The sequence below is a fragment of the Oreochromis aureus genome, linkage group 22, assembly GCF_013358895.1.
Source record: "Oreochromis aureus strain Israel breed Guangdong linkage group 22, ZZ_aureus, whole genome shotgun sequence".
Classification (NCBI taxonomy): domain Eukaryota; kingdom Metazoa; phylum Chordata; class Actinopteri; order Cichliformes; family Cichlidae; genus Oreochromis; species Oreochromis aureus.
In genome coordinates, this window is record NC_052962.1 from 15,133,132 (window position 1) to 15,159,842 (window position 26,711).

General features: G+C 43.0%; 2 protein-coding genes across 10 annotated transcripts in view; one reads left to right on the forward strand and one right to left on the reverse strand.

Annotated features, from left to right (window-relative positions):
- LOC120435909 (cyclic AMP-responsive element-binding protein 5-like) overlaps window positions 1–26,711 on the reverse strand; it is a 45,443-nt gene that overhangs the window by 2,580 nt on the left and 16,152 nt on the right. For 2 of the 8 annotated variants that reach the window (XM_039606074.1, XM_039606076.1), the window contains exons 2-9: window positions 13,356–13,422; window positions 12,952–13,045; window positions 11,038–11,147; window positions 9,467–9,723; window positions 5,580–5,706; window positions 5,244–5,315; window positions 435–830; window positions 73–348 (exon numbers count right to left, since the gene is read on the reverse strand). In XM_039606074.1, coding sequence (XP_039462008.1) covers window positions 73–348; window positions 435–830; window positions 5,244–5,315; window positions 5,580–5,706; window positions 9,467–9,723; window positions 11,038–11,147; window positions 12,952–13,045; window positions 13,356–13,422 — 1,399 coding nt within the window. Of the gene's footprint in view, window positions 1–72; window positions 349–434; window positions 831–5,243; window positions 5,316–5,579; window positions 5,707–9,466; window positions 9,724–11,037; window positions 11,148–12,951; window positions 13,093–13,355; window positions 13,423–15,435; window positions 15,701–15,745; window positions 15,848–19,188; window positions 19,197–20,504; window positions 20,518–26,711 lie in introns of those variants that run through there. The other 6 variants (XM_039606077.1, XM_039606080.1, XM_039606078.1 and 3 more) reach the window with 6 other exon arrangements.
- Window positions 15,924–26,711, forward strand: part of LOC116333003 (juxtaposed with another zinc finger protein 1) — a 34,406-nt gene continuing 23,618 nt past the window's right edge. The window contains exon 1 of one of the 2 annotated variants that reach the window (XM_031756119.2): window positions 15,924–16,071. Coding sequence is in view for 1 of the 2 variants with exons in the window: in XM_031756120.2 (XP_031611980.1) it covers window positions 16,062–16,071 (10 nt within the window). In the remaining variant the exon portion in view is untranslated. The remainder of the gene's footprint in view (window positions 16,072–26,711) is intronic. The other variant, XM_031756120.2, reaches the window with a different exon arrangement.

The following is a 26,711-nucleotide window of genomic DNA, read 5'->3' on the forward strand; positions in this document are numbered from 1 at the left end:
TGAAATGGTAAGCACTCTCGAAGTGTAGGCTGTGTTGATGTGAGTGTGTCTTGTGCGCAGAGCACATCCCACCTGTAGCTGAAGGTTCGTGTGTGTCAGCTCTTCAGCTTTCTTCTCCAGCGATGACACCCACAGCTTCCTCTTCTGTCGGCAGCGGGTGGCTGCGGCCCGGTTACGTTCCAGAAACTTCTGCCTTCGCTCGTCAGGGTCCTGCTCTACTGTCCTCCTTCGACGGTTTCCGCCTCCTCCTACACCTCCTCCACCACCTCCGCTGCAGCTACCCACTGCCTGCATTGCATGAGTGTGAGATGGCTGGGAAGGCTGCATCTGCTGTGCAACTGGTGATAACTGCGGAACAAAAACAACAACTTTTTCAAGTAACTGTGCTTGAATACACAACAAACCCAGCAATCATTAAATATAAAGCATTATACCTGCGCAGGAGCAGACAGTGGAGGTGCAGGCGGTGAGCCTGGGTGTAAGTGTGAAGGCGGTGATTGGTGAGCCTGAGCGTGAGGTGGTAAATTCCCTGCCTGGTGTAGCTGGTGGCTCTGGGTGCTTCCAAGATGCTGTGGGTGGGGAGCATGGCACCGCTGTTGGTAGGTAAGAGGCACAGGTGGAAGCTGTGAGTGATGAGGCTGAGGATGGTGATGATGGTGGGGATGGTGGTGGTGCTGCTGCTGTTGTGGTTGTTGCTGTTGTAGTGGAGGTGTCTGGTGACGCTGTGGCATCATCTCTATCATGTGGCCCATGGGTGGCACATTGTTATTGATGGTGATCATTCCTGGGTGATGCTGTTGGTAATGGTGGCCCAATGTCTGCTTGGATCTCTGAGCAGAAATAGATAATAAACAAAAAAGAGCAAGTCAATTAATCATGTGATGCTATTAAAAAGTTAAATTATTATCACTTCTACGTGCAATGATTTAGAAATCTGAAGAGATCTAACCACTATCCACTCTGATATCAGCCTGTAGAACTCTGTTCAGAGGATAATAAGTCTATACAAGCAACTAGAGTAAGAAAATACAAACAATTAACATGAATTCATCTGAGGAAGATTTTCCTTTTCTTTTACATGTTGGATTATAAAGATAATTATTTACCCCTGACATGGTCAATATGTTACAGAATGCTCAGAAGCCCTGTAGCCACATGGAAAGGCCGTAAAACTGCAGTTCCTCAAATGACCACATGAGGCTGGCTTGCACAGTGAGACAATCCCAACAGACAACTATTCAACTCAGTTCAACTGTATTTATATAGCACCAAATCCCAACAACAGTTGCCTCAAGGTGCTTTATACTGTAAGTTAAAAACCCTAGAATAATTCAAAGAAAACAGAGAAAACCCCAACAATCAGATGACCTCCTATGAGCAAGCACTTCAGTGACAGTAGGAATGAAAAACTCCCTTTTAACAGGAAGAAACCTCCAGCAGAAACAGACTCGGGGAGGAGCGTCCATCTACCGTGACCAGTTGGGGGCAAGGGGAGGAAGACAGGACAAAAACACACTTTGAAGGAGAACCAGAGATGAATAATAGCTCATGATTAAAATGCAGAGTATGTGAAAACACATAGGAACGGTGAAGAAGAAACGCTTGGGAAGTCCCCAGCAGCCTAGAGCTATTGCAGTGAAACTAAAGGAGGATTCAGGGTGACCTGATCCAGCCTTGACTATATGCTTTGTCAAAAAGGAAAGATGACTATGTTAAAACGCCCAACTTAACAGAACTAAAAAGCAAGATTAAACTCTCCTGGAAGAATGGTTTTGGTCTCTGTGAATACTCCCCTCATAGCAACTGTATGGTGGTTTCATTTCTTTGTATTTCTGTGGCCAGTTTTGGCCAGTCATTGAACTGGACCTCTGGATTGAGCATTTTTAATGGAATTATCAATTGTTGTGTGGTTTATGGCACAAATGAGCAATTCAACAAGTGACTGTTTCCACTTTGTTGGGTGAGGGTTTCTTTTTAGTATTTTATTAGTACTAGTGCATGGAAAAAATAATAATGCTTCTGTGGAATTAAAATGATACGATGCTTTTATCAGGTGTTATCAGTGGATAAACACTACAAGTTGATAATTTTAGCCCTTTGGATGTGTAGCTGCTAGGCAATATCATGACATCATAATATCTGAGCTAGATAAGAATCACAGACAGTATAAAAGATGGCCGTAGTTACCCTGACGTCACACACTGCTTTGAGGTCCCGCTTTGAAGCCTCAAGGTGGCGACGGTGTTTTTGCTTGTGAAGAATGGACGTGACAAAGAGAGGGGCGGGTCTGACTATTGGCTACTGACTTGTGATTGTCAGCTCAATAGCCAATGTGGTCTTTTGAACCATAGTATGATCAAGATTTATGAAGCAGACCTCATTTTTTTATTATCTGTATGACGCATAAACTGAGTCTATAAACTCAAATGGAAAATGTTTACAAAGGTCAAGTGAGACAGCTGTTTTCCTTTCCACTACTTGCCTGAAATTCCTACATTTCATTTTATATATTATAGTAAGAAAATTACTAATTAGCAGCCATCTGTGGCTGTGCAGTTCACCCATACAGTGTATGGATACAGCCTTCTAAGAACTCAACTTTTTCCCCCCAAATATGGTAACTTCAGACTCCAAACTAAAAAACAAAATGTGGCTACAGTCAAAAGACTTAACCTAATGAGTCATAGTGTTCAGTCTATGGTTTATCCTTAACGCCTGCTAAATTAGTAACAGCAGGTTATCTCTGAAGCAACGGTCCACTTCAAGCCGCGTCCCGAGGCACTGCACCTCGATGCAAACAATATCTGCGGGTCAAACCCTCCTTCTTTTCCATCCTCGCCACTTCTCCTCAGCGTCCGCAACTGCGAAGACAACTGTTGATGAGAGGGATAACGTGTTCCAATAAATGCTGCCGTCTGCAGCTTGATACCTTCACACTTTATCATTCCCATGTATCATCTGACTAAACAGACTGTACGAGCTAAATTAAACCTCATCTCACCTTTCTCCAACACTCAGCAGAGAAAAGCAAGAGAGGGAGAGGTCATGTTTGGAGCATGACATCACCCCCCCCATTCCAGTCCCTCCCTGGCAATACTGTTATCTGCTCCCTGTTACACAATATTTCTTTAAGAGAAGAAGCAGATTTTTCTCTCTCTCGCTCTCTCTCTCTCTCTCTTCACCATTCAGTGAAGTAAAAAGAGAGCACATTTAACTGGTGCCAAGGATGAGGTCATTGAGCTGTCTGTGCCAGCTTTACCAGCCAGCCAGGCTGCCAGTCATACACACACGCACAGCCATACACACACACACACACACACACTAAATAGAGCGGGACACGAGTCCTTCAGTTGTGTTTACTAGATAGAAACACCCTGACACTGAGGCCGGCGATTACATCATGGGTCTCCTTGGCTTGGATGACACACCACGTTGATATTTCTGTCTGAAGGGATCAGTGAATGAAGACACAAAACTGTACATGAAACACTGATCCACTTGTCAAATGTTTACATTTCCACTTGAGCCGAGTGTAGCGTTACTGTACAACAGAGGCATGTTAACACACTTTCTGATGTTTTAAAGAAGCAGAGGCCTGTTTCGAAAAAGAAAAATCTTCCCGAGGACCAATATAGTTCCTTAGATTTATACTACAAGACACATTCACCTGTTCACACACACACATTCATGCAGCACTTTATTCTGTGTACTTTAGGAACGTTACCTATAACACATACACTCACACACCAGTAGCTGCACTGGGGGGGTTAAGTATCCCGGACTGAACCACTGACAAACCAATTTGTAGATGACTCACTCCACCTCCTTGTGTCCACTGAGGACATTTGTGGAACAAATGTGTTGCATTTTGGTGAATGTTACAAACCTGACAAAATGTCAAAGTGTTGTTTGAGGGTTAAGATTCTGCATCAGGGTTAAGGTTTAAAGTAAGGAGTTACTTCAGTTATAAAAGCTAAGGTAAGGTAAGAATGTGTTGGGTCAGCGGGTACCCTTTTATATGTGTGTGTGTGTGAGAGTGTAAGAAAAGAGGGTCAGAAGTGAACCTGCCACCCGAGTGGCTCCGCAATCTGAAACCACTTTTCAGTTGCCACTCTGTACGCGAGCTCCTCCACAAGAAGCCGCAACCTGCGTCCATGCCTGTGTGTGTGTGTTTGTGTGTGTGGGGTTATTTCACAGTTTTCCCTTTTAAAGTTGCTTTTGATAGCAAAATATCTTTAACTATTAATTCCAGATGCAGGTGAAATGAGGAGATGTAAAATTTACAAGCGAAAAGATCGCACGCTTGTTGACGCAAGGGAAATAAAACAACTGAGAAAGCCACGGGGGAGCATGTAGACTGTGACTTCCTGTGGTCCAATGTGTGTGTGGGTGTGTGTGTGTGTTTGGGGGTAGAGTTACATTCTATTTCCTGTCTGTCCTGATTAGAAAGGACTATGGCAAAGGCAGAAGGTGAGGCCGGGTGTCTTTTTTGTTAAGTGTTACATAACACTATGAATTTGTCTTTATTGAAAAATCACCCACATTTTGAGCCACTCATAGAACAGATTAGAATAGAACGCTACTATTTGTCATTCTACAGGAGTACAACCAAATTTGGAGCAACTCTCTGAGCGGTGCATAGTTAAGACAAAAATATATTCAAATACATATATATCAATATAAAGATATCAGAATATGAGATCAGTATAAGTTATAATACTCACACAAACACACTCCTACTTGACAGAGTTTAGTAATATTGCACCGGATGTTCTGAGTGATGATGGTACACAGTGTTATGAGCTGGAGCATGATGGTAAAGGGTATATATAATGGACATCTCTATTCTAATTGAGCTTACTATAAGCCTCAGTCACCCAATCACAGACATTCATATAGCACTTTAGTTTACACCTAAGTGCTTTGTCTAACAATAAAACACACCGAGTGCAGCAGGGTTCAGAATCCTGCCACAGAAGGATTCAAAGTGCAGACTGGGATTGAACCTCCAACCTTTCAATTGTTAGCTTACCTCACTCAACCTCACTCTGCCTCCTGAACCACAGACACCCAAAACATCAGGATAAGATAGAATATGCTGGGAGTTGATAAAACATGCAGAAATCCACTTTTCATAAACAGCTGTGGTGTAATGCATTATTAGTGTAATGCTAATATAATGTTATTAGCTCCAATAATGGAAATAGTGGGAAAATTAGTCAGACTGACTGATGATCACCTACCTGGGGTGAAGAACAGGAGGGGTTGTGTACAGGAGCCGGTATACCCATTGCACAAGACATCTGCTTCTCTATCTGAAGAAGAAACAGTCGACACAAAAAAGAATCTTTCAGCTGTGACAAAGGGAAGCAGCAGCTTGTATCCACATAAACCTCAAGTATGAAGAGTTCCCCCAAAGGTCACATCCATCTGGAGTTTTGACATTTTGATTAATTTATCCACAAAAGTGAATTTTCCTGTCTTGGGTCCACTATACCTGCATCTATAAATCATCAGGCATGCGTGTTTGAATGTGTGGGAGTCTCAACATGACAAACACCATCTTCTTCCATACTTACAGTCATGTGCTGAGCAGATGCCCCTTGCATGGCGGGGTCTGGCAGGGTGCCAGGTAAGGAGGCTGGCAGCGGCTGCCTGTGTCTGTTCCGCATGTGAAGGAGGCACGACAGCGGCCCGGGAACCGGCCTGTGGTGAGCCGAAGAGGGAGAGAGCGATAGAGACGGGTCATGCTAGGGAGCCATCCACAGCCAAAGTTTCATAAAACCAGGTTCAGAGAGAGGTGCAAGTTGAAACATTTATAGCTGGGTCTTAATGGCAGATGGAGGTGAGATGTGAGAATGGTCATAGCGTCTTATTTTTAGGGGAAGCTGTATCCAAATCTACAAACAAAAAATGCAGAATGGCTCTGTTCTGGGACCTCCCCGCCCTTTAATGTGTAGGACCTTTGCACAAAACAGAGCTGGTATCAGTGGCAACAGATATGCCACTGAGGTAGGGAAGAGGTGGGTTGCAAAGTGGCTTGCAGATGTGCTACAGCAGCTAAAATAGCCCTCCGAATGTTTACAAGGCAATCAGCTGAGCCATCAGCTGATGATGTAGGCTAGCACTGAGATCAGCTGATCTGCTACCACTGCAGGTGAGGGTAACTTTGCCTGAACTAACATCATGTTTAATTTCTACTACTTACTTCAAGCATTTTTTCAAAAGGAAAAGATAAGTGATGTTAGCTGGCTGGCTTACCTTCGTCTGAGCAACGAGTTGGCACAGTTTCCTAAAGTAAAGCAGGAGTATGTCTTTCTAGGAGCAGCGTTTCAGTCATCCTGTTTATTTCATACACTTAACAGATTTTACTGGAACTACTTTCGTCGGAGGAAATAGTCCCTTACGAAACTGTTGACAGGGTGTTCTGCTTATCGTCCAGAATATTAAGATCTCTAGGCAAAGATGTTGCTGTTCAACTTTTTTGACATGGGGAGTAGCACAACCTAAATTCCACTGAGCCTCATTGTTTTGGGATGGTGGAGAAGTCTCAGAGGCAGATGTGTCAAAACACTGGCAAGCTGGCAAATCAAAGCTGCCAACCACTAGAAACAAATGTTACTGAGGAGTCTCGGAGAGCTCTTAAACACTCCAATGTGATCAAAAAGCATTGATGTGTTATTGTATGCCAGGAGAGAGCTGTAAACAGAGTTTTGAGGTGAAGCGCTGACAAGAGAAAGAGTGATGAAGTTTAAAAAAATGGAAAGAAAATAAAGACGTGGAGAAAAATGACAGCTCGAGTGGGAGGAGCAAAGCCTGCAGATCAGAGCGGGGGGGATCCAGAGACCCAGGGTGCCATGTGCTGACCTAACCCCTCTGGCTCTCTGCCAGTCGGACAGCGTGGGCCTGCATGGCCACGCTGAGGTCATCATCAATGAGGTCATCACCGAATCTGGGGGTATGCGACCCTTTTAGAATACAACAAAGCGCAGACAAACCAACAGCATTTCCTAACATAACCACAACAGTTCTACCAGGCCAGCAGCCAGACACTCAGACCAGGTCACTATGGAAACCGGTGGTAAACACTTGGGGAAACAGCCAGACGCCCGATCCAGAGTTCACTTAGTAACTCTTAGCGGGTTTCACTGACTAACATGCTGTCTGGATTCAGCTGGCACTGATTTATGCTGCCATAAATGACTGCCAGCTCGCTCCCCACTGTCCTGTCACGTCCTGTCTGAGCCTGGACAGATGTTTGGAGCTAATTATGTCACTGACTCACTTGTGGCACCTTGGTTCATCTAATCAACAATAGATTCGACAGAGCCTTTTGTTTGTCTACAGTATGCGTTGCAAGCAGAAACCATTGGTGGGCAAGATGATGGAGGCACTTTTATGTAAGACTGACATTTGGGCGGGAATCACTATTTACTATATTTAGCATAACTAAGCCCCAGAAAAGGCACACAAAAAATCTTTTTTTAATCCCAACGTGTTCAGTTTGATCTCAGAATATCATACATCTGCTCTCCTGTGAATGAATAAGGCCTTAAAATAGTCATAAATGCTAAAATGACATCGCTGTAATAACTAGGACTGGTAGAGAAAATGTTACACTAAAAAAGGAAAAACTATAAAAGTCAAAATCTTCTCAAGCAAATGTAAAATGGTTCCAACTTGTAGAAATACGTGAGTGCACCCAGGTCTGTACAGGCGTATTTATAGGTGGGCTGTTTTCATTGTACATGTACAATGACAGTAAAGAGCTATTCTTGTCAGGTCGTTGCCAGTCTAGAGAGTAAGTATGAGTAAACTTTATCTATGCAGCACTTAGAAAGAAAACAAAGAGCAGGAAAAGAAGCAGTATAAGAAACAAAACTGATTAAAAGACCAATGAAACCAACAGGGATTATAACCAAAAGCTATATATTAGTCTATACCAAGGTTTTACCAGATTTAACTGACCTGACAATAAGGAGAAGGCACTTCCACAGCTCAAGCATTAAAAGCACTGTCCGTTCCTAACTTTGAGCAAAGCTGGTGGAAAATTTAAGTTAAGGGTAGGGTTCCCTCTGAGGTCACAAAATAAATCTGTAGGATTGTATGATTACTAATGGCACAAGAATAAAGACAGACAGGCCCAAAAATGCTTATTATTATTATTATTACAGGATTAGGGGTAAGGTTAGGGTTAGGTTTTGGTCCTCCACATTCTAAACAGGCAAATGTTTAGAAACTAGAGGCTGATACCTTTCAAATGAAGTCTCATGCAAAAATCTTCTGAATCCAGTTTTTCCATTTAAAGCACAGCAGCTTAGAGGTTAAAGCAATTAAAGTTTACACTGAAAAAACAAACAACAGAAACATTCTAGAAACATTCATAGAGTTAATCTGGATAATCCACCAGCCTAACTGTGAAACGCTTTAGTCCCAATAAAGCTGTAGGCTTCATGTTGTGCTTATTGTCCAGAATATGAAGTACACCGTTTCTGTTAGCGATTAAAGCTGACTGAAAAGGATAGATTTGTTGTATTAGCTGAAAAAAATGTTAAGAGGCAGACAAAGAAATATGTGAAAATGCAAATAAAAGATTTTTTAAAATAAAAATATAATTATTAGTTTAATGTTCAGTTGTTTTAAGTTTTATTTTTAAGGTAACCTGTTATACACGTTATTATAAACAAGTGAAATTATTTATTTATGTTGCTGTGGCAGGCATGAGTTCATTTTTCTTTATTTATGAAATTAGAGATGAAAATGATTTGTATTACCTAAAGTTGCAAGTAATATTAGTCAGTAAACAATTAAATAAGTACTTGAAAACACTTTTTTTCCTTATCAAACAGAATGCTGTAAATATACAGCATAATGAACAGCAGAATACATAATGAACCCTGTATGTGTGTATTATGAGAACTTGTGACGGCGGACTGTTTACTAGGTTTCACAAATCCATAGCCGGACTGTTAGGAGGAGTGGGAGCAGCTGCAGGGAGCTGGTCAGATGAAAGACAGGAACTCCTCTAATCTGTCTGTAGAACTGGGTGATAACCAGGGAGCCAAGGAAGCTGCCCAGGCGCTGAGAGACTCCGGTCTGGTTCTGAGTCTTTGCAGACATGTAACAGAGACAGTAGTTGCATGGTGGGGTGGGTAGCGTCTAAGGGACTGAGTGGCTTTTTATGCAGTGGTTCTTCATCACTTTTGGAGTTACTCTATTCTCTCACTAAACCGACGTATAATTTTTTTTCCTGCTCCTTCCTCTCACTTCGTTAATGAAGTGATGAATTATGCAGTGGAAACGCCAGCTTGTGAGCGACGGAATGATTTATAATACGTCCATAACAGGAGGAAAAAGAAAGAATGAGAAAAGGAAATGTGTTTGCGTGTGCGATGAAGGGAAAATGTAAGATACACATATATGTGTTTGGATGCCTGTAGGTAAATGTGTGTGTGTGTGAACTTACTCGGAGTGTGTTAGGGTGGAGGTAGCCTGGGTGATGACTGATCCAGACTGGGAGGAGGACAGGGCTTGCTGGGCGGCCAGGCTGCAGCTAGGGGCCATCATGGGGCCATGTGTCTGGGGATGATGCAGTGCATGAGTCTGGGGATGATGCAGCGGTGGTTGGGAATGTGGGTGCTGAGGCTGGGGTGGGTGCTGGAGCTGAAGTTGGGGTTTGAGCTGGTGCTGGCTCATACAGGAGGGCCCATTATGAGAAAGCGACTGTGGAAAGAATTAAAAAAAAGACAAACAGCTGGGACCATTGTAAACTTGTGGGGCAGTAAATGATTGAAGTCATTTACGATCAGAGATTACGGTGCCAGTCAAAGTCCTTTTAGACACTAAAGCAGACACATAGCAGCCATCTTGAGACGCGTCAGAGCAGTTTTTTTTTAGCATTACCTATATTAACTTTAAATTCATTGTTCACAGGGAGATTAATATTGCTTATATACACTCACCTGTCAAATGTGTCAAATCACTTAAAAGGTTTCTGTCTATCAGTCCCCACCGTATCTTATAGACCTCATAGTACCATATCATCCCAATACAGCACTTTGGTCTCAGACCGCTCATTTACTTATGGTTCCTAGGGTACTTAAAAGTAGAATGGGAGAAAGAGCCTTCAGCTTTCAGGCCCCTCTTCCGTGGAACCAGCTCCTATCTTTAAGATTAGGCTTAAAACTTTCCTTTTTGATAAAGTATATAGTTAGGGCTGGATCAGGTGACCCTCTCATGATGCACTAAGTGTTTCTTCACTCACTACGTGTTTATACACCACTGTGCATTAAATCATTGGTTATTATTAATCTCTGGCTCTCTTCCACAGCACGTCTTTTGTCCTGTCTCCCTTCCCTCACCCTCAGCCACCCCCAATCTGCCCCCCTCTGAACTTAGTTCTGCCAGAGGTTTCCTCCTGTTAAAAGTGTGTGTTTTCCTTCCCACTGTCACCAAGTGCTTGCTCATTGGAGATCATCTGATTTGGGGTTTTTTGCTCTATTATTGTAGAGTCTTTACATTAAAGTGAGGTGAGTGATGCTGTGATTATGTTCCATATAAATAACAATGAATTTAACTGTCTTTGCCCCCAAAATCAAGCTTTAAAAAGCTTTTCCCCCCCCTGGTAGTCATACTACTACTCTCTATACATGCTCTTTTAAAAGTCTCCCAAATATTTTGATTTAATTGCTTTGAGTGCCACATTTGTCTCTTATAATTCCTATGGTGACAGCGATGAGAGTGTGTGCACTTGTTTAGTTGTCTCGGAGTGTGACGACTAGCTGTTTAATTTACAGGGTAGAATGTGATCGCTCGGTGTGTCTTTCCTGCAGCAGGTCAGATATCTGCAGCCGTCTGACCGGGCCTGACTCCCTCACAAACAAGTGTCACTCAAAACACAAACTCTCAGCAGCACCGGGGGACGGATCTGCATCGTGTCTTAATCCTTGCTTCTTTCGAGCTAACATCAGACTAGAACTGATGGTTTATTTTAAGTGAAATAAAATAATATGATAATAAAAAACTTGTCAGACTTACCTGCTTCTTGTTTTCCTCCTCTTGTGCTTGAAGAAATTCTTCCTCGATCTCCTTGAAGAGACCAACCTCTTCGCAGTTCTGCAGAAATCGTGTCGGCGTCGGAGTCTGGTCTAGAGTCATTGCATCCAAATGGAAACAAAAGAGAGGAAAAAAAAAACGTCTTTGCTTTTTAAAAAAAATTGCAGCACTTGCCAAAACAGACAGTAGTTTAAGCTTTTTTTGCTTTCTAAATTAACAGTGGTGCAGGTCGTTATGAGAAGAAGAGGAACGAGTCTCCTCTCAGCTGAGCTCTCCGTCTCTGTCTGATAACATCAGTCTGTCTCTCCCTGAGCCGTCTAAACACATAGGGGTCAGAGGCCACATGAGGGTTTTTGTTTTGACAGGGGAGTTCCTGCAGGAGGCGTGACAGGCTGCAGGACGGAGGTGCAGAGGGAGAGTCTGCAGAGGCCAGAGCTCGTGCTGTTGTTTACATCCAGACAAATCTTTGGGGAAAACATTGACACCAACAGCCATATTCGCCTCCGAAATTGTCACATAAATGAAGCCAAAACATCGCAGCATGGCTTCCATGACTTTTATGATTTCACCTTTCTTGTGTAGTTACACTTTTTTCAGCACAACGACTTCCACCGGCGACGGGGTAATACTTTGGTTGTATTGCTTTGCATTGATTCCTGCACCACCGCAAAAGCCAGCTTACACTCATATGTTGCTTTAGTCCGGGCTGAAGATGAGGTGGAAATTCTTCTTGTTTTGGCACTGGGGCTCGTACTTACTCATATTTTCTACAAGCAGCCAAGCCACTGCTTCCTGCTCATGGTCAGTATGTATTCACAGAAATGTTAATGTGGAAGCACAATATTTAAAAACTGTGTTTAAATGATCGTCTGGAGGTTGTTTTGACATTAAAGATACTAATACTACTACTGTAGCCTCAGCACTTAGTGCATAACACAGAAATGTGAGGCTTGCAAAGTTCATTTAGATGCAGAATCAGCATTTTACAGCCGTTCACAATGGGATTAATCTTAATGGGGCATTTGTTTCCCTGGAAATCACTGCAAATGTGTTTGATATATTCTGAGTGAAACTGTCAACTGTTGTTAGAAGCTGACTTTTTTTAAGAGCAAACCTTTCCTCAATTCTTATTTTTGCCATTGAAACGCATGACCGGACTCTGAATCTACACACAGACACACAAAACAAGCTAATGAAATTTTCTCTGACTTAGCAGATCTTGAAACAGGAAGAATCCTTATCTTTCCTCTTGTAGAAAAAAACATCCTTAAAAAAATAGGAAGAGGATGAATTTACAATATCAGTGCTTTTAAAACAATTGGAGAAGGTTCAGCAGTCTTGCTGCTATTATCAGTCTGTTGCATAGAAATGAATTAGAAACAATTAAAAAAATTTGGAATTTTATTTTCACTCCTTATTCATATTTGTGTTGTAAATACAGAGCACAGTAATGATTGATATACATCTGAATGATGGCTAAATTGTGCTAAATTAAAAGCATGAGCTCTAGAAGCAGTGAAATACTGTGTTTTACATGGGCCGTGCAGAGACCGGTGCACCTACTCTCCACGTTTTTAAATCAAAGTGTTGTTATCTGTATTTTGGCTCTAATCTGATGGAGTATACTGTACATGCTGCAACACGAGACTATTTGCAGTCTGTCTGAGGGAAGGAAGCTTGCTTCAGTGGGTTATCTGATTTCATACTGTATAGTATATCGTCATCTTTAAAAAAAATATATATATCAAGCATTGATCTTGAAAAGGAGGAAGTTTCACCACAGAAATGTGCAGCCAGGCGACACCTGAACCGAGTGACATAAAGCGCGACTTAGAAGAAGATGCGGTCACTGGGAGACCAGGATGAAATCTCAGAGAAGCTCATTTTCTTCCTTACCTGTGAATGCTGCATCTGTCTTTATGGAGGGGAACTTGAGGGTCATCTCATGCTTGTGCCTGTGGATGATCAGATGTTCCTCTAACTGGAAGCGCTGCAGCACACCAACACAGGAAGAGAGATGTGAAGGGATGTGTGCAGCTGTGTGACACGCGGGATGATTTTCTCAGTTAAAGCAGCTGATTACCTCTTAAGCTGACTAACAAATCATGATGCTCTTAGTCTGTTAAGTATTTTAGGGTATTTATCACTTCAGAAACATTTGTATTTATCAGCAACTCCTCCTATATTCTACAGCTTGATCGTTACTCATTTCATTGATGATTAAGTCTGACATCCTGGGGTTTTTTTTAAATTACCATTACAGTCCTTGTAATGCCACACGTACATAGCATCCTACTGACCTGAGAGCAGCCTGGGGCGCCGCACACATAAGGCCTGTCCTGTTTGTCATTCATGTCATACACAAGCCTGCACAAACAGAAGAAGTGAGAAGAATTTATTTACCTGCAGTCTCAGATCACAGCTCAGATGAGCTCACCCAGCAGGCAGCCTGAGGTTCCCTGTTTTATGTTTTGTATTTACACGGATAATTCACATACTGTTCACCTATTATCGTGCCTTTATTGTGGAAGCCGTGTGTAATGAGATAGTTGCCACAGATGATGGATGTTTCTTCCTGAGACACAATATTAAGTTGAGGAAAATGATCCCTTTGGTGCCAACGGAGGGGGGGGTGCAACAGTCTCGGGTTGTGAGAGCACACACTAGGTATTCATTTTTATTAGGATGAGCGCTATAGCGTACAAACCATGTTTTTTCCAGCCTTTCATTACTCATTAGTAATTACATGTAAACACAAAAAGGGCATCAAAGCCTTCCAGCATTGTGAGCTTTACTTTTCACTTGGAGTGGGGACTAAGTGTAGTGCAATTGTTTCAGGCTACAATTAGGCTTTCATCGGGGTATCAGTTAATAATACTGGTGTGATGAAAGGATAAGTGCTCGCCATGTCTTACATCAAGTCACTGGGATAAAATTATCAACACAAATGCAGAGGAGAGTCACAGTAATAAACCAGCTTGCAGTGCCAACCCAGAACCGACCCAGTCGCCTTTGCTGCGAGGATATTAAGCCGCCGATGTGGGGCAATTGCGAATTTTTTGAAGCGCTACTGCTGTTGAAGCATAAAGTAAGAAGGTCTTCAATTCCTCAGCCAGGTGACAAGACCTAAGGGTCAACAACCGGCGTCGCTCTGGGAGGAGATGGTGGTTATGAGAAGCATATTCACAGGTTGCACACTCCCCCACCCCTTGTGTACGCGTGAGCCGAGAGCAATGAGAAGACAGCAGCGGGTGCTGATGTTATGGGAAAGACTGAGAGCTGAAGAGACAAGTCGGGAAAGAGAGGGCGAAAGTAAAGGCTTCCATAAGAAGTGGAAAGAAAGTGTGTCTGTGTATGTGTGTTTGAGCGAGAGGATGGGTGGGAGGTGGAGAGTGACATTAGGTTGATGGCGAGGAAAATGGAAAGGGCAAGTGGCAGTGATCGAGAGAGGGAGAGGAAAGCAGGAGGAGGAGGACACAATGAATGGAAGAGAGAAGGAATGAGGGTGGGAGGCTGCGAAGGGAGGGCTGCACTTCAGGCCTACTCGTGACAGGTTTGAACCTGCCTCAGCCCCCATTTTCCAACCCCAGGCAAGTAGAGGTGACTTCATAGGTGTGCGTGTGCTTGTGCGCTTGAAAATAAACCAGTAACTAGGTGATCACAACACCAAAATTCCAGCTAGATCGGAGATTGATCAGAGTATTTAAGGTTTGGATTCTCAGCCAATACAGAAAGCAGGTTTATTAGTAGTTTTATGTATCAGCAGTATGTAACAGCTGTACTCTAAGTGTTTCATAAGCTCACATTTTACAGACAAATGTAAAAATTTAAAGCCCAGCATCCAGTTTTTAACCCCTCTGCCCCCTCTTTCTGCTCTTGTACAAGATTAGCAGACTCAGCACATTTCCAGCAAAACCTTCTGTCAGAGCGGGCACTTCAATGCGCAATGACGTCATCTTTAACGGATGAACTCAGCAACAGACCAGACAACATACTGTCAGTTTAAGACAGGATTTACGTTGACAAAAAAAAGTTTTCCCGCCTCGTTTTTTAACTGTCATTGTTCTACACTTACGCTCGGTTACTATGATTCACAGAAAAACACGCACAACTTTTAATATCACCTGTAAGCATCAAAGAAATAATGTTTAAAAAGATGCCAGGTTTAGTTACTCACTACATTTCTTCAAGTCCCCCATATCTGATGGCTGAATCATGACAGCAGTTGGCATGGAGCTCATTCTGCTCAATTTAAATCGCGGTCCTTAACCAAAAAGTCCTCCGGACGGTCACTGCCTGCGTCTCAAGAACATGACCGGTATTTGTGTGTGTGTTTATGTGTGTTTGTGTGTGTGTATGTGCGTTGTCTTTTCCTCCTACCGCTCCGTAAAGGAACCTGTTCAACTCATAAACAAGCCCGGCACAGCTGTACAGAGAGTGCTGTCACACCCCCCAAATAGACAGGAGCGCTCAACCTTTCCGCTGGGTGATGAGACTTCATCGGGACACCTCGCTAAAAAGTTCCGCCGTCAACTTTTCTTTCCTTTTTCTTTTTCAACCGTCAAAATAAAAAATAAAATTAAATAAATAATAATAATAATAATAAAGGTACCCGGGCAATTTCGGTCAGCGTCAGGAGAGCGGTTGCCTCGGAACTAAAAAGTTTTGTGAATGGAAGTAAAAGACTTACCTACAAGTAGAGAGTGGACGAGCGGCGCTCCAGAGAGGAACCACGTTGGACTGGAGCGAGATTACAATACGTTCTATTTACAGAAGCATTACATCACCCTCCCGGTGACGTCACGTGGGATTCCTGAACTTCTAAATCATTGCGGTCCCGTACGGAGAGAGGGCTTGAGAGGGGCGGGGTTACGACACGGTGAGGGGGACGGGACGGAACAGCAGCAACAGCAGCAGCGTGGTGCTGGACCGGAGTCAGTGACAGACCCACCGGGTAGACACACCAACGGCAACGTGACGGGACACGGGGCAGACCGGGTGGGCGGATGAGACCCAGTTAAGTGTTTTTTTTTTTTTTAATCCTGTCCCCACTTTTGGTGTGTGTCTGAAACGGGACGTTCCAGCGTCTGTATCGAGTTTACGTGTCTAAATGAGCGAGAGCCTCCGGGTCTTTTTCTTCTTCTCAGAACTTTAGACAGTTAACGGTATGAGACTATTTGCTTGAAAATAAATCTGAAACCCTGAAGTGATTTCAACGAAACTTTAAGTACGTCCTGTCATCACCCAAAGCAACATAATAATAATAATAATAACTAGAAAGCGAAAATTTCAGAAGAAATTTTATGTGTGCCTATGCCGCTGCTAATCTGTGTAGTTTTCCATTCATACGGCTACAGACAGCAAAACTCAGAAGAGCAGCCATTCTCCACCATGAATTATGGTAAAACAAACACGCACGCGCCTCACAGATGACAGCTTACAGTTTTGGGTAAAGATGAGGTCACTTTGTACAGCCCCGATTTGCAGACGCCAGCACACAGGTTCATAAGCAGAAGTCCTCTGTACCACGGCAGACCCCGACAATGTTTGCACGAACACACTTTGAACCAGTACGTTATGGACCACTTTTCACACATGGTTGGTGTACCCTCCCAGCCAGCTGTAGCTTTTCAACTCACAGCCCGACACACACCCAAAAACAGCCGAGAGAGCACAGACTACGCCCGAGAGGTGTGATTGCAGATGCCCCTCAGGTGGGTCCACCTCCCCTGCAGCGGCACTGCAGACCACGCCCGCCACACATATCAAACACGTAAAATAAATATTTATGCACTTTTGCATTCACTTTTTGTTTTTGTTATTTTTACACAGTGTTCTGAATGATGAACAATGGTCTACAGCCAATCTTGTGTATTATTATACAAACTTTGGTTGTAAGATTCAGATAACTATTTAATAAAAGCTAAATATTTTATACAGGAGTGCAGAATTATTAGGCAAATGAGTATTTTGTCCACATCATCCTCTTCATGCATGTTGTCTTACTCCAAGCTGTATAGGCTCGAAAGCCTACTACCAATTAACATATTAGGTGATGTGCATCTCTGTAATGAGAAGGGTGTGGTCTAATGACATCAACACCCCTATATCAGGTGTGCATAATTATTAGGCAACCTCCTTTCCTTTGGCAAAATGGGTCAAAAGGACTTGACAGGCTCAGAAAAGTCAAAAATAGTGAGATATCTTGCAGAGGGATGCAGCAGTCTTAAAACTGCAAAGCTTCTGAAGCGTGATCATCGAACAATCAAGCTTTCATTCAAAATAGTCAACAGGGTCGCAAGAAGCGTGTGGAAAACCAAGGCGCAAAATAACTGCCCATGAACTGAGAAAAGTCAAGCGTGCAGCTGCCAAGATGCCACTTGCCACCAGTTTGGCCATATTTCAGAGCTGCAACATCACTGGAGTGCCCAAAAGCACAAGGTGTGCAATACTCAGAGACATGGCCAAGGTAAGAAAGGCTGAAAGACGACCACCACTGAACAAGACACACAAGCTGAAACGTCAAGACTGGGCCAAGAAATATCTCAAGACTGATTTTTCTAAGGTTTTATGGACTGATGAAATGAGAGTGAGTCTTGATGGGCCAGATGGATGGGCCCGTGGCTGGATTGGTAAAGGGCAGAGAGCTCCAGTCCCACTCAGACGCCAGCAAGGTGGAGGTGGAGTACTGGTTTGGGCTGGTATCATCAAAGGTGAGCTTGTGGGGCCTTTTTCGGGTTGAGGATGGCGTCAAGCTCAACTCCCAGTCCTACTGCCAGTTTCTGGAAGACACCTTCTTCAAGCAGTGGTACAGGAAGAAGTCTGCATCCTTCAAGAAAAACATGATTTTCATGCAGGACAATGCTCCATCACACGCCGTCCAAGTACTCCACAGCGTGGCTGGCAAGAAAGGGTATAAAAGAAGAAAAACTAATGACATGGCCTCCTTGTTCACCTGATCTGAACCCCATTGAGAACCTGTGGTCCATCATCAAATGTGAGATTTACAAGGAGGGAAAACAGTACACCTCTCTGAACAGTGTCTGGGAGGCTGTGGTTGCTGCTGCACGCAATGTTGATGGTGAACAGATCAAAACACTGACAGAATCCATGGATGGCAGGCTTTTGAGTGTCCTTGCAAAGAAAGGTGGCTATATTGGTCGCTGATTTGTTTTTGTTTTGTTTTTGAATGTCAGAAATGTATATTTGTGAATGTGGAGATGTTATATTGGTTTCACTGGTAAAAATAAATAATTGAAATGGGTATATATTTGTTTTTGTTAAGTTGCCTAATAATTATGCACAGTAATAGTCACCTGCACACACAGATATCCCCCTAAAATAGCTAAAACTAAACACAAACTAAAAACTACTTCGAAAACATTCAGCTTTGATATTAATGTGTTTTTGGGTTCATTGAGAACATGGTTGTTGTTCAATAATAAAATTATTCCTCAAAAATACAACTTGCCTAATAATTCTGCACTCCCTGTATGAGAGTAAGAAAGAAAAGTATATCTTTGTGTCCACCTTTCTCTGTTAATGCCCTACCTGGCCCCCTGGCAAAAGCTTTGCTAGATCCGCCCCTGCACAGTTACCAGCTGTCAGCTAAATAAAAAAGGAGCTTGGTGTTTATTTCTCTCAGAAACAGTTCATAACTTCCTTCAACTCATTCATGTCACCTAAAAAAAAAGGTAAACCTGTTTCTCCATCACCAGTTCAGCTCTGATGATTCAGTAAGGTCATCTCCTGGTTTCGACCAGCCGCTTCTACAGCTGTGGCTCCAGCAAACATCAGCTGATACTAGAAATTAAAATCAAATGAATTCTAACAACAGCTGATCAAGCTTAAACGTGCTGCTGTTGTTTAGCGATAAACAAACAAGAGAGAAAAGCCGATCATTGATCAGTTTCATGACTGAAGTTTGAACAGGCGAGAGAATGACAGGGAGGCTGTCATAAAGTTCAACATCAGTAACTTAGCGCCGCACACAGCTGTATAGAAACTCCATCGTGCTAGCTACCACGCAGTACGAGTTATTATAACTGATTGTAAAAAGTCAGCACAACGAAAATAAACTACACCTAAACTCGGTTTATATCTGACCCAAATAGAGTGCAGGTCATAACTTACCTGAAATTCAGTTCACCTCACGCTCCGACCGGCAGCCGCCTGCTTCTCCTGCCTTCGGTTTCCCTGATCCACGATCTACCACCGGTCGATCGGCGGCGCGCTCGCCGCCTGCTCCTCGCATGTTCTTTCTGACACACACCGTGGATAGCTGCCCTCGGTTGTAGCTCTGAGTCAGCGATCACCAAACAACTCAGTTATTTTTTCCACATCGACCAGCATCTGGACAATCCACCGCCTTTCACTGTTTGTACCGTTACTAAAAAAACCCTCATCGGCTCATAAAAACGAAAAATAAGTCCAGCTATGACCCTGAGTCAAAAAGACAGCCAGCCAGTGTTGCCAACTCCTCAGTAAGGAAAATCGCTATTGGTTGTCCTAAAAGTCGCTAGAAGTCGCTAAATGACGTCATCACCTAATTTGCATAATTGGTCATGCTAATATAATTGTAACCTATGTTGTTGGAGAGAGAAATAACATCGTGGAAGAGACATAAAGTGAGTAAAAAACGTCCTAAATGCATTTAGAGTTTATTTAGAACTACAAATTAAATTTCTTTTAGCAATTATTGTTTTTTTTAATGTCACATTCCAACCCTGCTCCTTTACCCGGCTTGGACCGCAAAAGTGACCGAAATAGGCACTCTGGTGGAGTTACTTTGTGTGTGTGTGTTTATAAGTAGTTTTAAACCTTGTGATCCACAAAACAGCATAAGAGTAAAAGAGTAAAAGAAGAACTGACTGTGTTACAGCACCCGCTGCTTGTTGAGAGTAAAAGGGATACGTTTTCATCGTTTTTAGCGACTTTTTTTAAAAAAAAGTCGCTGGGGGGTCTGAAAACTCGCTAAATATAGCGACAAAGTCGCTAAGTTGGCAACACTGCAGCCAGCTCGGGTTAGCTAGCTACCTGTCTAGCTCTTTGCAGGCACCGAAAACATCAGAGCTAATATGGGATGTCTTGGTAACACGAGCAGATATTTGAAGTTTACATCTGGCCAATCCACCACCTTTCACTGTTTATACCGTTACTAAAATGAATAAATAAATAAATCATCGGTCCATATAAACGAAAAATAAGTCCAGCTAAAACACATACTGTCGGCGAGCGACCGGTGCTGACACGAGTTTCACCCGCCTCAATATAAGCCAAGCCTGGGTGCTTTTTCAACGAAGGGTCGCTAGCGGTGCTAGCTAACTATGCTAGCGGCGCTAGCTAGCTAGCCGGCTATCAGCAACACATAAGAGAACTGCTGCTAAATAAACTACACCTAAACTCGGTTTATATCTGACCCAAATAGAGTGCAGGTCATAACTTCTTACCTGAAATTCAGTTCACCTCACGCCCTGCCTTCGCTTTCCCTGATCCACGATTGACCTCCGCGTTAGCAAACACCGGTCGATCGGGCGGTCGCGCATGTCCTTTCTGTCATACACCGTGGATAGCTGCCCACTGTTGTAGCTCCGCGCTATAGCACCACCAAACAACTCAGTTATTTTTTCCACATCCAGCTGTAACTCCGATTCTGTGCGAGCATTTGCGAGAGACCGGGAGGTGAAACGACAGAGAGAGTCCCCTCGCTATCCATTTGCAGCCAAGCGCGGCAGCTAGCTAGGTAGCCGGCTAGCTGTCAGGCAGGACCGACGTCATCAGAGCACTGTCGCTAAATATGGGATGTCTTGATAAAACAAGCAGATATTTGAAGTTTACACACCTACATTCTCGCCTGAAAATATCTTAAAAGTTTATTTTGTGACCTAGAAACACGAATAAAAGACATATATAAAACGAAGTGGTGGCCGCCATTGTTCACTCTGTAGAGGCGCATATGAATTGTGGGATATGGAGTTTTCAACACAAGGATAAATCTTTTCGGCTGTACTACTCCCGTATACCACTAGAGAGAGCCAAGACACCACAAATGAAGTCTGTTTATTTACGCCAAAAGATGAATTGGCCTAAATTTGTACTAAAATATTAAAATTTAAAAACTATAAAAGTCATAAACACCAAAAGTCACAACATAATAGTCCAGCTCCAGCCGCACAAAATGATCTAACATATGTAATCCTAATGTCAAAACTGTTTGGCAGAGGAGCGCTGGAAAATTTTCACTAAAATATTAATATTTAAAAACTATAAAATTCATAAACACCAAAAGTCATAGCACACCATTCCAGATCCGCCGCACAAAATGAGGTAACATATATGAAGCTTGTCTCAAAACTGCGGGCGTGATACGTGCCGAAATTTAGGCGGAAGATGGAGAATAATAATAATAATAACTAGAAAGCGAAAATTTCAGAAGAAATTTTTGTGTGTGCCTATGCCGCTGCTAATCTGTGTAGTTTTCCATTCATACGGCTACAGACAGCAAAACTCAGAAGAGCAGCCATTCTCCACCATGAATTATGGTAAAACAAACACCGCCGCGCCTCACAGATGACAGCTTACAGTTTTGGGTAAAGATGAGGTCACTTTGTACAGCCCCGATTTGCAGACGCTGTGCACACAGGTTCATAAGCAGAAGTCCTCTGTACCACGGCAGACCCCGACAATGTTTGCACGAACACACTTTGAACCAGTACGTTATGGACCACTTTTCACACATGGTTGGTGTACCTCCCAGCCAGCTGTAGCTTTTCAACTCACAGCCCGACACACACACCCAAAAACAGCCGAGAGAGCACAGACTACGCCCGAGAGGTGTGATTGCAGATGCCCCTCAGGTGGGTCCACCTCCCTGCAGCGGCACTGCAGACCACGCCCGCCACACATATCAAACACGTAAAATAAATATTTATGCACTTTGCATTCACTTTTTGTTTTTGTTATTTTTACACAGTGTTCTGAATGATGAACAATGGTCTACAGCCAATCTTGTGTATTATTATACAAACTTTGGTTGTAAGATTCAGATAACTATTTAATAAAAGCTAAATATTTTATACAGGGAGTGCAGAATTATTAGGCAAATGAGTATTTTGTCCACATCATCCCCTTCATGCATGTTGTCTTACTCCAAGCTGTATAGGCTCGAAAGCCTACTACCAATTAAGCATATTAGGTGATGTGCATCTCTGTAATGAGAAGGGTATGGTCTAATGACATCAACACCCTATATCAGGTGTGCATAATTATTAGGCAACTTCCTTTCCTTTGGCAAAATGGGTCAAAAGAAGGACTTGACAGGCTCAGAAAAGTCAAAAATAGTGAGATATCTTGCAGAGGCATGCAGCAGTCTTAAAATTGCAAAGCTTCTGAAGCGTGATCATCGAACAATCAAGCGCTTCATTCAAAATAGTCAACAGGGTCGCAAGAAGCGTGTGGAAAAACCAAGGCGCAAAATAACTGCCCATGAACTGAGAAAAGTCAAGCGTGCAGCTGCCAAGATGCCACTTGCCACCAGTTTGGCCATATTTCAGAGCTGCAACGTCACTGAGTGCCCAAAAGCACAAGGTGTGCAATACTCAGAGACATGGCCAAGGTAAGAAAGGCTGAAAGACGACCACCACTGAACAAGACACACAAGCTGAAACGTCAAGACTGGGCCAAGAAATATCTCAAGACTGATTTTTCTAAGGTTTTATGGACTGATGAAATGAGAGTGAGTCTTGATGGGCCAGATGGATGGGCCCGTGGCTGGATTGGTAAGGGCAGAGAGCTCCAGTCCCACTCAGACGCCAGCAAGGTGGAGGTGGAGTACTGGTTTGGGCTGGTATCATCAAAGGTGAGCTTGTGGGGCCTTTTCGGGTTGAGGATGGCGTCAAGCTCAACTCCCAGTCCTACTGCAAGTTTCTGGAAGACACCTTCTTCAAGCAGTGGTACAGGAAGAAGTCTGCATCCTTCAAGAAAAACATGATTTTCATGCAGGACAATGCTCCATCACACGCGGCCCAAGTACTCCACAGCGTGGCTGGCAAGAAAGGGTTTAAAAGAAGAAAAACTAATGACATGGCCTCCTTGTTCACCTGATCTGAACCCCATTGAGAAACTGTGGTCCATCATCAAATGTGAGATTTACAAGGAGGGAAAACAGTACACCTCTCTGAACAGTGTCTGGGAGGCTGTGGTTGCTGCTGCACGCAATGTTGATGGTGAACAGATCAAAACACTGACAGAATCCATGGATGGCAGGCTTTTGAGTGTCCTTGCAAAGAAAGGTGGCTATATTGGTCGCTGATTTGTTTTTGTTTTGTTTTTGAATGTCAGAAATGTATATTTGTGAATGTGGAGATGTTATATTGGTTTCACTGGTAAAATAAATAATTGAAATGGGTATATATTTGTTTTTGTTAAGTTGCCTAATAATTATGCACAGTAATAGTCACCTGCACACACAGATATCCCCTAAAATAGCTAAAACTAAAAACTACTTCCAAAAACATTCAGCTTTGGTATTAATGAGTTTTTGGGTTCATTGAGAACATGGTTGTTGTTCAATAATAAAATTATTCCTCAAAAATACAACTTGCCTAATAATTCTGCACTCCCTGTATTTGTCTCTCAAAAATAGTTCATAACTTCCTTCAACTTATTCATGTCACCTAAAGGGTAAACCTGTTTCTCCATCACCAGTTCAGCTCTGATGATTCAGTAAGGACATCTGCCGTTTTACAGCTGTAGCTCCAGCAAACATCAGCTGATACCAGAAATTAAAAGCAAATGAATTCTAACAACAGCTGATCAAGCTTTAAAGGTGCTGCTGTTGTTTTTTGCGCGATAAACAAACAAGAGAGAAACGCCGATCATTGATCAGTTTCATGACTGAAGTTTCAACAGGCGAGAGAATGACAGGGAGGCTGTCATAAAGTTCACCATGCGCACACAGCTGTATAGAAACTCTGTCGTGCTAGCTAGAACGCAGTACGAGTTATTGTAAGTGATTGAAAAGTCAGCATTAACGAAAATAAACTACACCTAAACTCGGTTTATATCTGACCGAAATAGAGTGCAGTTCATAACTTCTTACCTGAAATTCAGTTCACCTCACGCCCTGCCTTCGCTTTCCTGATCCATGATTGACCTCCGGCGTTAGCAATCGCCTGCCCGGCCTCGTATGTCTCGCTATGCATGTCCTTTCTGTCACACACCGTGGATAGCTGCCCTCTGTTGTAGCTCCACCACCAAACAACTCAGTTATTTTTTTCCACATCGACCAGCATCATCGCCCATATAAACGAAAAATAAGTCCAGCTAAGACACAGACCCTTGCTGAGCGATCGGGCGATTAAACAAATTTTAGCCACCTCACTATCAGCCAAGCCTGGGTGGTTTTTTCACGAAGGGTCGCTAGTCGCGCTAGCTAGCTAAGCTTAGCGGCGCTAGCTAGCTAGCCAGCCGGCTATCAGCAACACGTAAGAGAACTGTTGCTAAATAAACTACACCTAAACTCGGTTTATATCTGACCCAAATAGAGTGCAGGTCATAACTTCTTACCTGAAATTCAGTTCACCTCACGCCCTGCCTTCGCTTTCCCTGATCCATGATTGACCTCCGCGTTAGCAAACACCGGACGATCGGCGGTAGCCTCACCGCCTTTGTATGTCTCGCTCGCGGCATGTCCTTTCTGTCACACACGGTGGATAGCTGCCTCTGTTGTAGCTCCACCACCAAACAACTCAGTTATTTTTTCCACATCGACCAGCATCATCGGCCCATATAAACGAAAAATAAGTCCAGCTAAGACACAGACCCTTGCCGAGCGATCGGGCGATTAAACAAATTTTAGCCACCTCACTATCAGCCAAGCCTGGGTGGTTTTTCAAGGGCGCTAGCTAGCTAAGTTAGCGGCGCTAGCTAGCTAGCCGGCTATCAGCAACACTTAAAAGAATTGTCGCTAATATGGGATGTCTTGATAAACGAGCAGATATTTGAAGTTTACACACCTACATTCTCGCCTGAAAATATCTTAAAAGTGTATTTTGTGACCTAGAAACACGAATAAAAGACATATAAAACGAAGTGGTGTCCGCCATTGTTTGACTCGGTAGAGGCATGCTATGAATTGTGGGATATGTAGTTTTCACCAAGCATGGCACCCTTTAGGCCGTACTACTCCCGGTATACCACTAGAGAGAGCCAACCCACCACAAATGAAGTCTGTTTCTATGGTGCCAAAAGCAGAATCTTTCTCAGGAGCCTAGAAATTGGCCTAAATTTGCACTAAAATCTAAATATTTCAAAACTATAAAAGTTATGAACACCAAAAGTCACACCATACTAGCCCAGCTCCAGCCGCACAAAATGATGTAACATATGTACCCCTATTGTCAAAACTGTTTGGCAGAGGAGCGCTGGAAAATTTTCACTAAAATATTAATATTTTAAAAACTATAATAGTCATAAACACCAAAAGTCATAGCACACCATTCCAGATCCAGCCGCACAAAATGAGGTAACATATATGAAGCTTTTCTCAAAACTGCGGGCGTGATACGTGCCGTAAATTTAGGCGGAAGATGGAGAATAATAATAATAATAATAATAAGAATAATAAACCGACGAATAGTAATATGTGTGCCTCTTGGCATAGGCACACATAACTAGAAAGTTTAAAATTTCAGAAGAAATTTTATGTGTGCTTATGCCGCTGCTAATCTGTGTAGTTTTCCATTCATACGGCTACAGACAGCAAAACTCAGAAGAGCAGCCATTCTCCACCATGAATTATGGTAAAACAAACACGCTCGCGCCTCACAGATGACAGCTTACAGTTTTGGGTAAAGATGAGGTCACTTTGTACAGCCCCGATTTGCAGACGCCAGCACACAGGTTCATAAGCAGAAGTCCCTCTGTACCACGGCAGACCCGACAATGTTTGCACGAACACACTTTGAACCAGTACGTTATGGACCACTTTTCACACATGGTTGGTGTACCTCCCAGCCAGCTGTAGCTTTTCAACTCACAGCCCGACACACACCCAAAAACAGCCGAGAGCACAGACTACGCCCGAGAGGTGTGATTGCAGATGCCCCTCAGGTGGGTCCACCTCCCTGCAGCGGCACTGCAGACCACGCCCGCCACACATATCAAACACGTAAAATAAATATTTATGCACTTTGCATTCACTTTTTGTTTTTGTTATTTTTACACAGTGTTCTGAATGATGAACAATGGTCTACAGCCAATCTTGTGTATTATTATACAAACTTTGGTTGTAAGATTCAGATAACTATTTAATAAAAGCTAAATATTTTATACAGGGAGTGCAGAATTATTAGGCAAATGAGTATTTTGTCCACATCATCCCCTTCATGCATGTTGTCTTACTCCAAGCTGTATAGGCTCGAAAGCCTACTACCAATTAAGCATATTAGGTGATGTGCATCTCTGTAATGAGAAGGGTATGGTCTAATGACATCAACACCCTATATCAGGTGTGCATAATTATTAGGCAACTTCCTTTCCTTTGGCAAAATGGGTCAAAAGAAGGACTTGACAGGCTCAGAAAAGTCAAAAATAGTGAGATATCTTGCAGAGGCATGCAGCAGTCTTAAAATTGCAAAGCTTCTGAAGCGTGATCA